Here is a 14,198-nt window from a genome sequence, read left to right as displayed (position 1 = left end):
AAGTTGGGGCAGAGCGCAGCAATGTGGTGGGCAAGAAGTGCAAGGTATTGGTTGGACAGTCAGGGAGAGAGGTTAGACGCCTGGGAAACACCACAGGTAGAGATCGAGGAGAGGAAGGACCCAAGTTGAACCTGGGAGGGTCGATCACAGAGGAAAGAAGACAGCCACGCCAGGCCAGACCGGTAATACCCAGGTTACCACAGAGACAGAGCAGGATGGCATGTTGACCGTGTCAAAGGCAGAATAGAGATCGAGTAAGATGAGGACACAGGGGGTGTTGGAATCAAGGTTGGAGAGCAGGTCTTCACGGATGTTCAGATGAGCAGTTACTGTGCCTCTGGCAGCTCTGAAACCAGACTGATGATCATGGAGACAACCAACAGATTCAGTGTGAAGATTGAGCTGGGAGATGGCCAGCTTTTCCAGGAGTTTGCCCAGGAAGGGAGTGATGGAGATTGGGTGATAGTTAGCTGGGCTGGATGGGTCGGCATAGGGTTTCTTAAGAACAGGGTGCACAAGGGAGTGCTTCAGGGGGGAAGGGAAGACTCCAGTGGTGAAGGAGTAGTTGCATAAGTCGGCCGGAGCAGAAGCCAGGGAGTCAATGTGGTCCTTGATGGTTTTGGAGAAACAACGATGAACCTGTTTTGACGAGACTTTCATAGATCAGACTGGTGTAGAAACCTCATCTGGGGAGAACAGGGGAAAGGCAGAGAAGGAGGGAGGAGAGGTCGCCTGAGACAGGCGAGAGGAAGGGCTGGGAGTAGAGGGAAGAAGGGGAAAGGAGGAGAGAGAGGACAGGATGTCCTGCGTTTTAGAGATGAAATGAGAAGCCAATGCCGTGTAGAGGTCCTGGGAAGTGACAGGAGAGGTAGAGACTGCGGCAGAATTGCCCAGTTCCTTGCAGATTTTAAAGAGTTCAGCCGAGTTGTTAGATGCCGCAGAGTCGCAGGCTTGGATGTGAGCTCGCTTCTTGGTGAGGACAGAGAGCCAGTATTGCCTTTGGAGCAGGCAGCAGGCCAGTTTGTCAGAGGATGTACCAGAAGCACGCCATTTCCTCTCAACCACCCTGCAGTTGCGTTTGAGGGTGACGAGATCTGAGTCGTACCAGGAGTTGCACTTGCCTTTGGGCTTCACGCGGATCCTCATGACAGGGGCAAGAACATCGAAAGTATCAGATATAGCAGAGTGAAGCATGGAAAGGGCTGTGTCAGGGTGTGAGTCAGCCAAAGGGGGAGGGGCGGTAAGAAAGTTGCGGCAAAAGCCGCAACTGAAACGCGCTTCATGGGTCGGATGACCGAGAAGGTGGGTGGCAGTGATGGAGTTGGCTTGGCCTGAGCAGTAGAGAGGGTGAGCTCGGAGGAAAGGAGAAAGTGATCACTCCAGGAGAGAGAAGTGGTGAGAGGGCCAGGAAGGGGAAGGTCTGAGGAGATCAGAACATCCAAAGTGTGCTCTGCAGAGTGAGTCGGGCTAGAGGGGCGAGCGAGAGTGAGTCGCAAAGGTTGCGAAAGAGTCCAGAGGGAGGGCAGGAAGCATCCAGGTGGATGTTGAACTCTCTAAGAAGAAGGAGTTGAGTGGTCGTGACCAGGAGGGAAGAGGACAGGTCAGCCCACTCAGAGGAAGGAGGAGATCTGACCAGGTGGCCGATAGATAGTAGCCACAGTAAGGGACTGGCTAGGAGAGAGAGAGAGAGAGAGAGAGAGCCTGCAGACGAGGCATTTGAAAGAGGAGTAGGCCTGCGTAGGAATAACAGAGGAAAGAATCCATTTTGGGAAGATCAGGGCTACACCCCCTCCGGAACGGTTGGACCTGGGCGCGGAGAGGATCTTGTAGCCGTCAGCGAGGAGAGTGTCAAAGCTCGTGACAGAGGTGGCCGTGTACCATGTCTCGGTGGGACCGAGGACATCCCGGGCAAGCAAGAGTTTAGAGTGGCAATATGGATTAGGTTGCCACCCTTGAAAGACTTCCGGGGAGGGGTACAAATCAGAGGTACGCCCTGCTGAGGTGAAGAAGAAGCCTGAGGGGGGGCAGAGGTGGAAGGAAGAGAGGGCAACATAGCCAAGGAGGAGGCAGCTGGAGGAGGAGAGGAAGCCATGGAGGGGGAGAGGGGACAGCAGGAGAAGGAAGGAAATTGATGAGGTGAGGGAAGAGTCTATCGAAGAGGAGAAGGTTGGCCTGCGGGCCTTGGAACAAGACGGTACCATTTGCATAAGCATTAATGATGACCTTAGAGGAGTGGAAGGAGAGAAAGGAGAGAGCACGGAGACCATATGTAGAGTCCATAGGTCTGGCGAGGGAACGACAAAGAGGATGTCAGTGAAAGTTTGCCTGGAGGAGCAACTGATATAGGTGTCGGCAAATAGGGAGGCCTGGGTTGGAGACGAGGATGTCCTTTTTAAACTTCTTCCTACCAGATTTAGTGAGGAGAGCAGGATAGTCGATAGAGAAGCAGTTAGAGAAGATAGGAGAGACAGAGAGTACCATAGAGTAGGAAGGGAGAGGAGACAAGACAAGAGGAAGGGAGAGGGAAGGAGAGAACACTAGGGAAGGACACAAGGCAGGGTGGAGGTAGACGAGACAGAGAGAGGCGAGATAAGTTGACAGTTGGGCAAGACGACAGACACTCAGATTTTAAGACTATCACAATGAATCTTAAAACAGGAGAAAAACACATCTAAGTTTGAGAACCCTGAATAGAGGGTAAAAGGCCTAGGTTTCAAAGAGCAATTTTAAAACAGGAGACAAACACACCTAAGTTTGGGAGTCTGCTATGTGGGCAGGGGTATGCAGGATAGCGTGCAGGTCTAGACGTGGATGATGGCTGGCAACTGGCTTCCCCTGCTGACACCAGCAGACACAACGAGGAGCCGCCTCAATGGGAGCCGGTCTTTGCCGAGGGGCCCTTAGCCGTGGTGGGGCTGCCCTGGGAAGGCCAGTAATGAAAGAAGGTGGCAGCCAATCAGGGTGGTGGGCTGTCTGGGAGGTGGGAGGGAGGGGAAAAAAACACAAGGAAACACATAGGGGAGAAGGGAACTAGGGGGCAAGTGAACACAAGGAAACAGATACAAAATTCAAATGGGGAAGTAGAAGTCTTCACTCTAACCGTCGTGGCCTGAACGACCACATTTTCAGGAAAAGCATAGGAGGAAAGAAAAGCCAGGTCGAAAGGAGCAGAAAGGTGTTTCCTCGCCAGATCCCTGTCCAAAGATGGAGGCAGGTTTCTCCTGTTCCTCCAATACCGAGACCTGCACTGCCGTGTAGAGGGGCAGCAGCCGAATGCATCTGCAGGAAGTCCCGCTCCCCCCGCCCCCTGCCTATATGCTGGAAGCCCGAACTCGTGCCAAGTTTGACACCAGCAGTTTTGACTATTCCGCAGAGAATCTTCAAGAAAAGGTATCCACTAAGAAAACCCTATCCGATTTATCCCCGAAAAGATGACAATCTCTTGGAGGAGATCCCCGAAGGAATTTTAAAATAAGAGAAGGATAAGTTGGTGACATCACAAGAAGCAAGCGTGTCGCACTGAGAAGACTGGCTGAAGAAGCCAGTTTATAGATCTTATAGAAACTGATGACAAAGTAACGAGTCAAGTACAATTTCATATGCAAAATGAAGATTGCGCATGTGAAGAGCACTGAGGAAATTGCAAGCAAGTTTTATAACTGTACAGGTGCAGAAACACAAGTAGATTAAATAATCTTAGAAGGTGGCTATACATAGTAAATAGACTGCAGGCCGAGCCAACAATATATATTGAAGATGGACAATGATGTTACAATTTTAGTAAGTTCAAGCCCATGAAGGTAAAGGCTGAAGCTGTGCCGCAGCAGACAAGTAGCTTAGACCATGGAAAGGCCGGAAGAGCTGTCTGGCATAGTGTCAAGACTGGGAGCTGCCAACAACTGGTTATTGTTAGGGAGAATTCTCTCTTTAGGCTGAATTTCCTAACCTAGTGAGTACCCCAGCAGTTTGTTTTTTTCCTCTTGCCAAGAGTGAGACTCTTTCTCCCACTCTTGGACATGATTCATGGTATTCCTTTGATTGGTAATGTGTTTTATGGGCTATGGGGTCCTGTACTCCATAGGGTCTCATGTGTTTTTCCTATGTGTGTTACACAGCACCCTCCGTGCAGTAACACAGGGGTGTCATAGTGACACCCCACCATAGACTCCATACCCTGGGACTGACTACTGTCTCCCAGGGCATGTAAAGTCACCATTGGCTTTACTAGTCCCAAATTATTAACAGAAACCAGTTCAAACCATCATATTTTGGACGTACTGGTCGGGGCAATTCGATTGCCCCAGGGTCTGTTAGTCGAGGGGGCATGTCTCCGTCCCCCCTGATCGAGTTTTGGCTGGTGGCAGTGGAAACTACTTTTTATATTCGACAGCAAATATTTTCCTATGGGATTTTCCCATTGTTCGAGGCTACCAACTTTAATTATTTAATTCTCATAGCCTCGAACATACCGCCGGTTTATTTAATTAATATTAATTCTCTGGTTGGTATTTTTTGCCAAGAATCGATTCTAAAATGGCGTTTGTGTTCTCTTCTGTGACTCCAACCCAAGTCGAGCCCTTTGTTCCACTTTTTGGCGGGCTTCTCCACAGAAGCCTCCAAAAGTGGTGCCACTCTGTCTGGATACCACAGGGGGTGTGGGAGGGGGTTTAGGCACCCTGGACAGAGTTTCCTAGGTAACTCAGGTAGCACTCTTGTGTGATTGGCCCAAGTGGTGAGCCGGCCGGTTCACCACTTAGCATGTTTGAGTGACAGCTAGGCTGAGTGAATGGGGGTTTTCTGCATAAAAGCAGGGCTTTGGGGACTGGAACTTCAGAAGTTGCCACAGGACCTGAGAATCCGACGAGGGAGAAGCTGAGCCGACCTACCACGACGACACCACCGGTGGAGCCCTGCAGAACCGACTCACCACTTCCCCGACGACAGAGAAGATCTCCCGGCTGGAGAGGCTTCTTCCCCTGACTGGTGGGCACAACCAGTTTTCCTTTCTTTCTTCGCACCCCAGCCCGGTTTGTGGTCGAACTGCCCGTGCCAAGCACCCCGGCAGCCGGATAGACACTCACCACTGAAACGCGAATCACCGGACCGCTCCTTGTACCTGAGAAACTCTGCAGCTGGTTTCTTCCCTGGCAGTGCAAAGGACTCTTGTCTTCCTCCACGACGAGATCCTCTCTTCCCCCGGACGAAACCACCGACTTGCACCCGCTGCCAACTGCCCCCGCTGGAGCGTTCTCATCACTTTAAGGTACCGTGTCCGCCAGGCCTCCCTTTCTAAAGATTGCTACAAGGTAATAATAACTCCTTAACCTTCTGGACTGGGCTGGCCGCCTTGACCCTCTAACTGGTCCCTTTCTGTGGTCCAACTCCTTTTTGAACCTTTACAAGACCTTTGTGCACTGCAACTGTGTGACATTGGACACATTTCGTTTGGATCCTCCGAAGGTGGATCCGGCCACTTGAACTCTAACTTCACGGTTTTACTTTGCCTTTCTCCCTTGATGTGTTCTTGAAAAAGTGTTGGGATCTGTTTCAATTTGTTCTCTGCTTTTCTCTCCCTTTTTAAAACGAACTATTAGAGTGCCATCTACGTTAAGCGCTCACCGCTGTCTGAAAATAAGTGGGGCTTTACTTAAGACTTGTCTAATATTCTTTTAAGGGAGTGTATATCTTTTAGCGACCGTGTTTTTGAATTGCTTATTATTAGTGCCTGTGTATTTTTCTAGATGTGGTTTTAAAAAAATAATTATATCTCTTTTACACCAAGCCCTGGTCAGTGTTTACGTGTTCTATTGTGTGCTCTTGACCTATTGTGAATACTCTGTTTACTGCCTAACTCTTCTTGAGGGAAGTCTGACTGCTCAGCAACAGCTACCAAGTGAATCTGTGTGGTACAGAGTGCTACCAAGTGGGTTTACTGCCAAGCACCTGCAGTCCTAAATCTTTTGCAGTGGTCCCAGAGGGAACTGCACAGGTTTCTGCCTAACAGTTATCTATCCTTGAACAGTGAGCATGAGGCGCTGAATCATTCCTTGTTAAGGTGCAAAGAAAGAACACCATGGGTGCCAAGTTATTAATTCAAGACAATTAAATGTTAGAAAAGAGGCTGAATTGCGGTCTCCTGTCACGTGAGCGCAGGATGGAAATAGAAGTTGGGCATGCTGTCCAGAACCGAGATAGCGCATTCTCACACTCCCTTATATTCCCAGGAGCAAGGATACTTGGCAAGGCCAAGTTCAAAGACAATCCTTATGGTAGAAGGTATGGGTGATGAGAGATGGTGTCAAGTCCACCACCTGACACCTGGGGTCTGAGCTTACGTGCTGCTAGTGAATCTAATGTTCCAGAAGGGCACGAGCATGCCAACCAATTGCAGAAGGCATTATAACGAAGAACCTTATAGTTTGAGAGCCAATGGTGTGCCGTGTAGCTAATAACTGATGAAAATGAATTGCACTAGGGGTGGGCACGAGTTGTCCACCTGACTGTAGAGACCCAATCACAATCCTATCCCTTAAAGTATAATTAGATGTTCCCCTTGAGCCTACCACAACCTCCCATAGGTTTTTGCTCATTTGCCACGTAGTATGTCACGTATGATGAATTTTAATTATAAGAGAGTTATTTTTTATGAAATGTTTTGAGAGATTTGCTGTGCGACATCTGTTGATGTCCGTTATAACTCCCTGTTTTACACAATTGATAAAAAAACAGACTTGGAGTATCTAGATTGGCGTGTCGCGCTCTGCCCAATTATTGTTAGGAATACCACATTATTAATAGTGTAACACATATCCAAAGTTTTAAACAAAAGTCTGTTTAATTGCTTCACAAGGTCAGCAGACGTGTTTCAATCGAAGTCGTTTTCAAGGCTGACAAAGCCATACAAGATATACAGCAATACCATACACAATAGTTAATTGAGGTAATAAAAGGAACAAAATAAATTGACTGTTGTCATAAAATGCAAACACATATTCAACAAAATAATTGCAAAGATTGTAACAAAAATTCAAATTATTTACTTACCCAAAATTGATTCAATCAAATGAAGAGTATGTGACTAGGCAGATAGAACAGAAAACATACAGCCTGGTTATTCTCAAATGATTGTCAATCTGTTGATTAACTTATAAGATGAGTTTGCAAAATTGCAATGTGATAACCCATAAGTGTGGCCACCGGCTCCCCCAATAAGCCTATTAACAAGTGTCACTGGGTTAAGTATTATAATACCATTGTGTAACCTTGCATCCCGATACATCTGATATGAAGTGAATGCACCCGTTAGTGTTGTATCTTGGTACACTGGGGAAATTCCCATGCAGAATTAAAATACTTGAGTGCAAGAAAGATGACATCTCATCAGTCATCCAGAATTCAGTGCTCTCAGTCTGAAATTGCAGAAGGAATATCTGTTTAAGTATATATAACCAAGAAACAGGCTAAAGTCAGAATTATGATCGTTCACCATAAAATTTGAAGTGGGGCAGAGAAAATAAAAGTTGATGAGCTTACCCATATGGTTTCACTAATGTGCGTGGATAGATCCTACTCAAGCTGTTCATCAATAATGTTTATGTACAATAATATACAATTCTGTAATAAATAGCGAAATTGTTTTACTAGCATGAACTACATGATTCAATGCTCAAAGTAGTAGTGGTCAATAAAGTAATATACTGCCCACTGCTGCTATTGTAGCATCCCAAAGCATTATGTGAATGTATAGCTGTTCAAACTCACGTCTTCAGTTCTTATCATAAAAGTAGATGCAGATATTGCATGTCTTTAAACCTAAATATAAATTAGAAAAACCTATGTGAAGTTCCTGGCCCGTGATTGTGATGGAACAAGTTGCTTACCTGTAACTGTTGTTCTGCAGCATGGGTCTGGCATGGATTCACATGCTCATGAATATTCCCCGTCGTCAGGCTGGGAATCCTCGGTAAAGAAAAAATCAGTATAAGTTTTGTTCTGATCTGTCTTCCTTAGTAGTAACCAATCACTGATCTCTGGGTCATACTGCCCCCAGCCAATAACTGCCCTTTCCCTAAGCCCCACCTCTGGCAGCCATCCTCAGATTGGGTAGCACGCCAAGTGGCAGTATGGCCAAGTGAAGAGCCGCAGAGGGGTAGGTGAGAGGGTTCGCATGTGAATCCATGCCAGACCCATGCCGGAGAACAACAGTTACAGGTAAGTAACTTGTTCCTTCTCCAGCATGTTGTCTGGCATGGATTCACATGCTCATGAATAAAAGAATACATAGCAGTATACACATGCACAACCACAGGAGGTGGCAACAGGCTCAACATTAAGCAATACAACAAGTCAACATTAAGCATCTCTTACCTCCTCACCAGGCTCACCTTAAGCGAACAGGTTGCGCAGCACTGCTTGGCCGTCCCTGGACTCCTCCCTGGAGTCCCGATCAACGCAGTAGAATCTTGTTAAGGTGTGCGTCAACCTCCAAGTAGCAGCCCTGCAGATGTCCAGCAGGGGCACACCAGACAGGAACGTCCTGGTATATCGGGAGACGGCAGCCAGATGTATTTTTATGGAGGCGTGAGCCAGTCCAGCTTTGGCCAGCGACAGCGACAGTAGGTATGGCAGCACTTGAGGGGCCGTAATCCGCAGAGGGTTAATCTTCTGTGCACGGCACCAGACAGAGAACCTCTTCCATTTATGACCGCAACACTTGAGAGTTGAGGACACGCTGGCCTTTGCAAGAACCTCTCTGCAATCAGCCGGGATATCGTACCCTCCAAACTCTAGTGCTGCAGGAGCCAGGCCTGCAAGTTCAGCAACTGTGGGTCGTGATGGAGAATGGCGCCTCATTCTCTGGAGAGAAGATCCGTGTCCGCCGGCAGCCTGACTGGCGGGGACGTTGACAAGTCCAGAAGGTCCGGGAACCAGATCTGCCTCGGCCACGCCGGTGCGACAAGGATCATCCTGCCCCTGGACTTCTTGAGCTGGTTGATGAGGCGGAGCAGCAACGGCAATCGAGGGAACACGTATAGAAACAGGCCGTCCCAAGGGAACGAGAAAGCATCGCCCATGCTCCTCGGCTGTGGGAACCTGCTGGTGAACCTCTGGCACTGGAGTTCATCGCCGTCGCGAACAGGTCGATCTGGGGTTTGCCCCATCGTTGGAAGTGTCGATCCACTTGATCCTGGCGCAGTTCCCACTCGTGGCATGAGCGCAGCTCCCTGCTGAGTGAGTTGGCAATGGTGATTTTTATTCCTGCCAGGTGGAAGGGAACCAGAAACATCCCCTGGGCGACGGCCCAGTGCCACAGATCCTGGGCCTCCTGGGATAGGGCTGGGGATCTGGTGCCTCCTTGCTTCCGTATATAGAACATCGTGGTGGTGTTGTCGACGAAGATCCTCACCACTTTGCCCTTGAGGGACAGAAGGAACGACTTGAGAGCCCAGAACACTGCTCGGAGCTCCAGAATGTTGATGTGGAGAGACCTCTCCTCCGGGAGCCAAAGGCCTCTTGTGTGGAGGTCTCTGGTGTGGGCCCCCTAACCCTCCAGAGAGGCGTCCGTCGTCACCGTCTCCTGAAACGCCAGGATTTGAAATTCCATGCTTGTGGTGAGGTGAGCATGGATGCCCCACCATAAGATCGCCCGACGGAACTCCTTGTCGAGAGGGATCCTGTCCTCGAAACAGCCCCTCGCGAGAGCCAGCGGGCGTCAAGGAACTCATGTAGCGGACGCATCCGAAGTCTGCAAAGGGGTACAAGATAGATGCATGAGGACATCATCCCGAGGAGGGACTTGATGGACCTCACCCTGGCCACGTCCATGGCTAGCAGGCGCCGCACCTTGCCCAGGATGGTTTTGGTCCTCTCCTCTGAAGGGGAGGCCAATTGCCCCACTGTATCGAGCTTCGCTCCCAGAAACAGTGCTATCTGCGATGGAACTAGGTGGGATTTGGGGTAGTTAATGGCGAACCCCAGCTCCGTGAGCAACTGGACGGTCCTCGCCGTGTGTTCGACGGCGAGTTCCCTTGTCCTTGCCCGGATTAGCCAGTCGTCCAGGTAGGGGTAAAGGTGGATCCCATGCAGGCGCAGCCGCGCCGCCACTGGTGCCAGGCACTTGGTGAAAACCCTGGGTGCCGACTTTAATCCGAACGGTAGGGCTCTGAATTGGTAGGGGCGTCCCTGAACCACGAACCTGAGGAACTTCCTGTGCCTTTTTAGAATAGGGATGTGGAAGTAAGCATCCTCCAGGTCCAGCGACGACAGGAAGTCGCCTTCCTCCAGCTGTCCCAGCACGTGCTGGAGGGTGACCATCCTGAATTTCTGCGCCTTGATATACTTGTTTAAGCGACGCAGGTCCAGGATGGGGCGCCAACCGCCTGTCTTCTTCCTGATGAGGAAGTACCTTGAGTACACTCTGGAGCCTTCTGGGGACGAGCTCGATGGCACCTTTCTTGAGCATCGCCCTTACCTCCAACAGCAGTTGAGGGACGTGATTTTCCTTCCTGGCCACGGGAGGAATGCGAGGGCACTTCTTTTGAAATTCCAGCGAGTGCCCATTGGCCAGGGTGTCCAACACCTAACGGTCGGTGGAGATGGACTCCCACACGCTGACGAACTTCGTCAGCCGGCCTTCCACCGGGGTGCTTTGGTGGGGGCCTGAAAACACGGCCGGGTCAGTCTTGCTTGGAGGCGGCCTTGCCGCCTTGGCCTCCTTGGCGACGACGGCGGGATCCCCCTTGCTTGCTGCGACCTCTGTAGGCCTCCTGGGAAGAGCAGCGGGCCGCCTGGCGGTAAGTGGAGGAGCCACCGCTGGAACCTTTGGAGGCACCCTGTCTGCCTCCGGAGCTCCGAAAGGGCCGTCGCTGTTGAAGCACCCCTAAGACCCGGGCCATCTCCGAGTCGGTCTTGATGGCCTGTAGAGACTCGTCCACCGCCTTACCAAAGAGGTTGTTGCCGTCGAACAGCATGTCCAACACTCTGGTCTGGACGTCCTGACGAAAGTGTCGCCTTGAGCCATCCTCGTCGTCGGAGGCAAACTCTGTTGCCCAGTTGGCGAAATCCGGTATCGGCAATGTCCGTTGCCACCGTTATGGCGTGATCCGACGCCATGTCGCCTTCCTGCAGAATTTCTAGTGCCTCCGCCCTCTTGTCAGGTAGGAAGTCTAGCAGGGGAGCTATCTTGAACCAGAGGTCCCTGTCGTAGCGGGCCAGGATCGCTAAGGCATTGGCCGCCTTAATCGTCGTTGCCGCCGAAGAGATGACTCGTCGTCCCATGGAGTCCAACTTCTTGCCCTCGCTGTCCGGCGGCAAAGTGGAAGTTGAAGCCGCCGCACCCGCTGCCTTCTTCTTAGCCGCTGCCGAGACGACAGAGTCCGGCGTGGGCTGGGCCCTGAGGCACAAGGGGGCGGCATCGGGGACTTGGTACTTCTTCTCGTACCTGTCCCTCTTGGCAGGTGCCGTGGAAAGGTTCTCGAGGACAGCAAACCCCTTGTTCCAGTTGTCATCGCGCAAAGGCACCGCGAGGGCCGTCTTCCTCTTGGCCTCTCTTCGTTGGTACAGAAAACCTTCCTTTTTTTGTTCTTCAGGGCAGAGCTGGAAGAGCTTGGATGCCCTGGTTATCATGGCGTGGAAAGAGCCAATTTTCGTCGGATGGGTAAGCCCGCGGGGGGGGGTGGGGTGGATGACGGGATGTCCACTGTGTCATCGCCGCAGTCATCGTCTGTCCCCACCGTTGTGTCCGTTGCCGTATCCTCTCTAGGGTCCGGCGAGGATGAGGGGTCCACACGTCTCGCAGGCACGAAGGGCGGAGCGGGGTGGACTCTCCTCCGCTTGTTCAGCGGGCTTCCTGACGGGCCCGGTTCTGGATCCTCCGTCGGGGTCCGTGGTAATCTCGTCCTTATCTCAGTACATAAGGATTGGATTGCCAACAAAATGGCCGCTGAGCTATCCTGGGGCTCGGGTAATGGCTGCAACGGACGGGATGGCCGTTCCACTGGGCCCTCTACGTCGCCATCTTCGATCACGTCAGCGTGGACCGTCCCCTGGGATCGACCCTTCCCGAACCTCTCGTTGAGGCCTATGAACCTCTCGTTGAGGCCCTTCTCGGTTTCCACCAGCTCCTCCTCAGAGGCCGATTCCGAGTCTGTAATGGCCACCGCCCCCCCTCTTTTTCCGCCGGGGGCTTCACGGGGGTCTTAACGATGGGCTGGAAAGAGGACTCCCTCCGCGGCGGCAGGGATACTCTGGGCCCAGAGGCCGTTTCCACTGGCGTAGTCTCAGCCGGCTTTGCCAGGGTCACAGCGACCACTTCGACAGAGGCCTTTGCCGGATGGATCAAAGCCCTCACCACCTTAGGTGCGTCCTGGGCCTTCGCCTTGGGGGGAGGGTCAGCACCTCGCTCCCCCTTCGAGATCGACAGGGTCCACTCCAGCGGCTTACCCGGGTTCTCTGACTTCCTCTTCCCCGAACCAGAGCGCTGGCTCGTGGTCGAACGTGCCGGGGAAGTAGCGCCCTGCCTGGCAGCCGAAGATCCAGACCTTTCGGCGCTTGCGTTGCCCGCAGACTCGCGGTGCTTGGCCTTCTGTTGGGCCCCCGTCGCCGGGGCGCCCTCACAGGACTTAGAAGCCCGCTCAGACTTTTTCTTCCCCTTCCCACCTGCCGTGCCCTTCTCCAGCCAGGCGGCGAGGCGGGAACGTTCTGCAATCCGCATCCAGGGCAGCACCCGAACAGCTTGGATCCGGGCGTCGAGCTTCCCTTGTCCTGGGCCATGTCCGTTGAGGTAGGCCGCAGATCTTCCGGAATCCTCCAAGAAGTGTAAACTCAATGAAAACTTCACCCTTGAGGGGTGTAGAAGAATTCCGAAATGGATACCTGTTGTCGGAAGTAGAAACGGTGGAGCTTGAGGCTCGAATAAACCGACTATGGACTAGCAGTAAGGTGGTCACTACAGTGAGTAACCTGGTAATACTCCTACGTCCCGTCCCCTTTCCTCCATACTTGTGGGAGATTCCCAAGCACTCCTTACAGGAACTATGGGTGGATGGAAATACCCTTTACTGAAACAGGTTCTGCAGCACAGCCTAACCAAACTGAGCGTCAGCTCTAGAGCTCATGTCGAGACAGTAATGTTTACAGAAAGCAGATGGGGAGGCCCAAGTAGCTGCCCTAGCAATGGACTCCCAGGGAACATATTTCTGAAAAGCAACTGCGGCTGCCTTGCCCCGCACCAGGGGTGATGGATACCTTTGGAAATAGTTGCCTTAGACGCCTGCTTGCCCTGAGGGTTACCGAAGGTCACAAAAAGTTGAGAAGAACTCCTAAGCTTGGAAGTCCTGTCCAGGTAGAATTTAAGAGCTCTTCGGACATCAAGACAGTGTAGAACTCTTTCAGCCTCGGAGGCCGGGTTCGTAAAAAAGCCCGGAATGGAGATCGACTGATTCAGATGGAATTCGGTCACTACCTTCGGTAGGAAAGCCGGGTTTGTCCGAAGGACTACCTTGTCCTTGTGGAAGACCAAGAAAGCGTGCTCCACCGACAATGCCTGGAGCTCACTCACTCTCCTTGCTGATATAACGGCGACCAGAAAGGACACTTTCCAAGACAAGTACTTGAGGTCTACCGTAGCCATTGGTTCAAAGGGTTTATGGCACAGCGCCGTCAGGACTACATTTAGGTCCCATGGCGGGTGCGGATTACGAACCGGAGGGTAGAGGCGTGTCAAGCCAGCAAAATGCCTCTTCACCACTGGGTTAGAGAATAAGAACAAAGGTCTGTAGAAAGGTAAGCGGAAACCGCTGAGAGATAAGTCCTGCATGACAGAACAAGAACCACTGACTCTGCTAGGGAGGACACGAAGGACAGCACAGTGTCAATCATGGCCACCCCTGGATCCAACTTCTTCTCCAAACACCAATGACAGAACCTGACCCATTTACTCCTGTATTGAGATCTGGTCGAGGGTTTCCTGGCTGCTTGGATAATGCGCATGTTATCAGCAGACAAACTCAGATGCTCTAAAGATTTGAACTCAGGCACCAATGCCGCCAAGCTGAGCGACTGTGGGGAGGGGTGCCACATCTGTTGTTCCCCCTGGTGAAGAAGATCAGGAGTTACTGGTAACCTGATCGGCAGAGACACCGACAGGTGTTGAAGTTCTGAGAACCAAAACCTGGCCGGCCACCATGGGGCTATCAGTA

General features: G+C 51.5%; 1 protein-coding gene across 6 annotated transcripts in view; it reads right to left on the bottom strand.

Moving 5' to 3' along the window:
• The window catches only part of LOC138528623 (serine/threonine-protein phosphatase 2A 65 kDa regulatory subunit A alpha isoform), a 1,423,294-nt gene that overhangs the window by 291,211 nt on the left and 1,117,885 nt on the right, over positions 1-14,198 (bottom strand). Inside the window, exon 15 of one of the 6 annotated variants that reach the window (XM_069640456.1) lies at positions 7,045-7,078. The exons of the other annotated variants lie outside the window; for them this stretch is intronic. Within the exon in view, the coding sequence (XP_069496557.1) occupies positions 7,056-7,078 (23 nt within the window). The 3' untranslated portion in view covers positions 7,045-7,055. Of the gene's footprint in view, positions 1-7,044; positions 7,079-14,198 lie in introns of those variants that run through there. 6 annotated transcript variants of the gene reach the window in all.

Source organism: Ambystoma mexicanum, chromosome 1q (genome assembly GCF_040938575.1).
Source record: "Ambystoma mexicanum isolate Mex_15411 chromosome 1q, UKY_AmexF1_1, whole genome shotgun sequence".
NCBI lineage: Eukaryota > Metazoa > Chordata > Amphibia > Caudata > Ambystomatidae > Ambystoma > Ambystoma mexicanum.
This window is presented reverse-complemented; position numbering and strand designations above follow the sequence as displayed.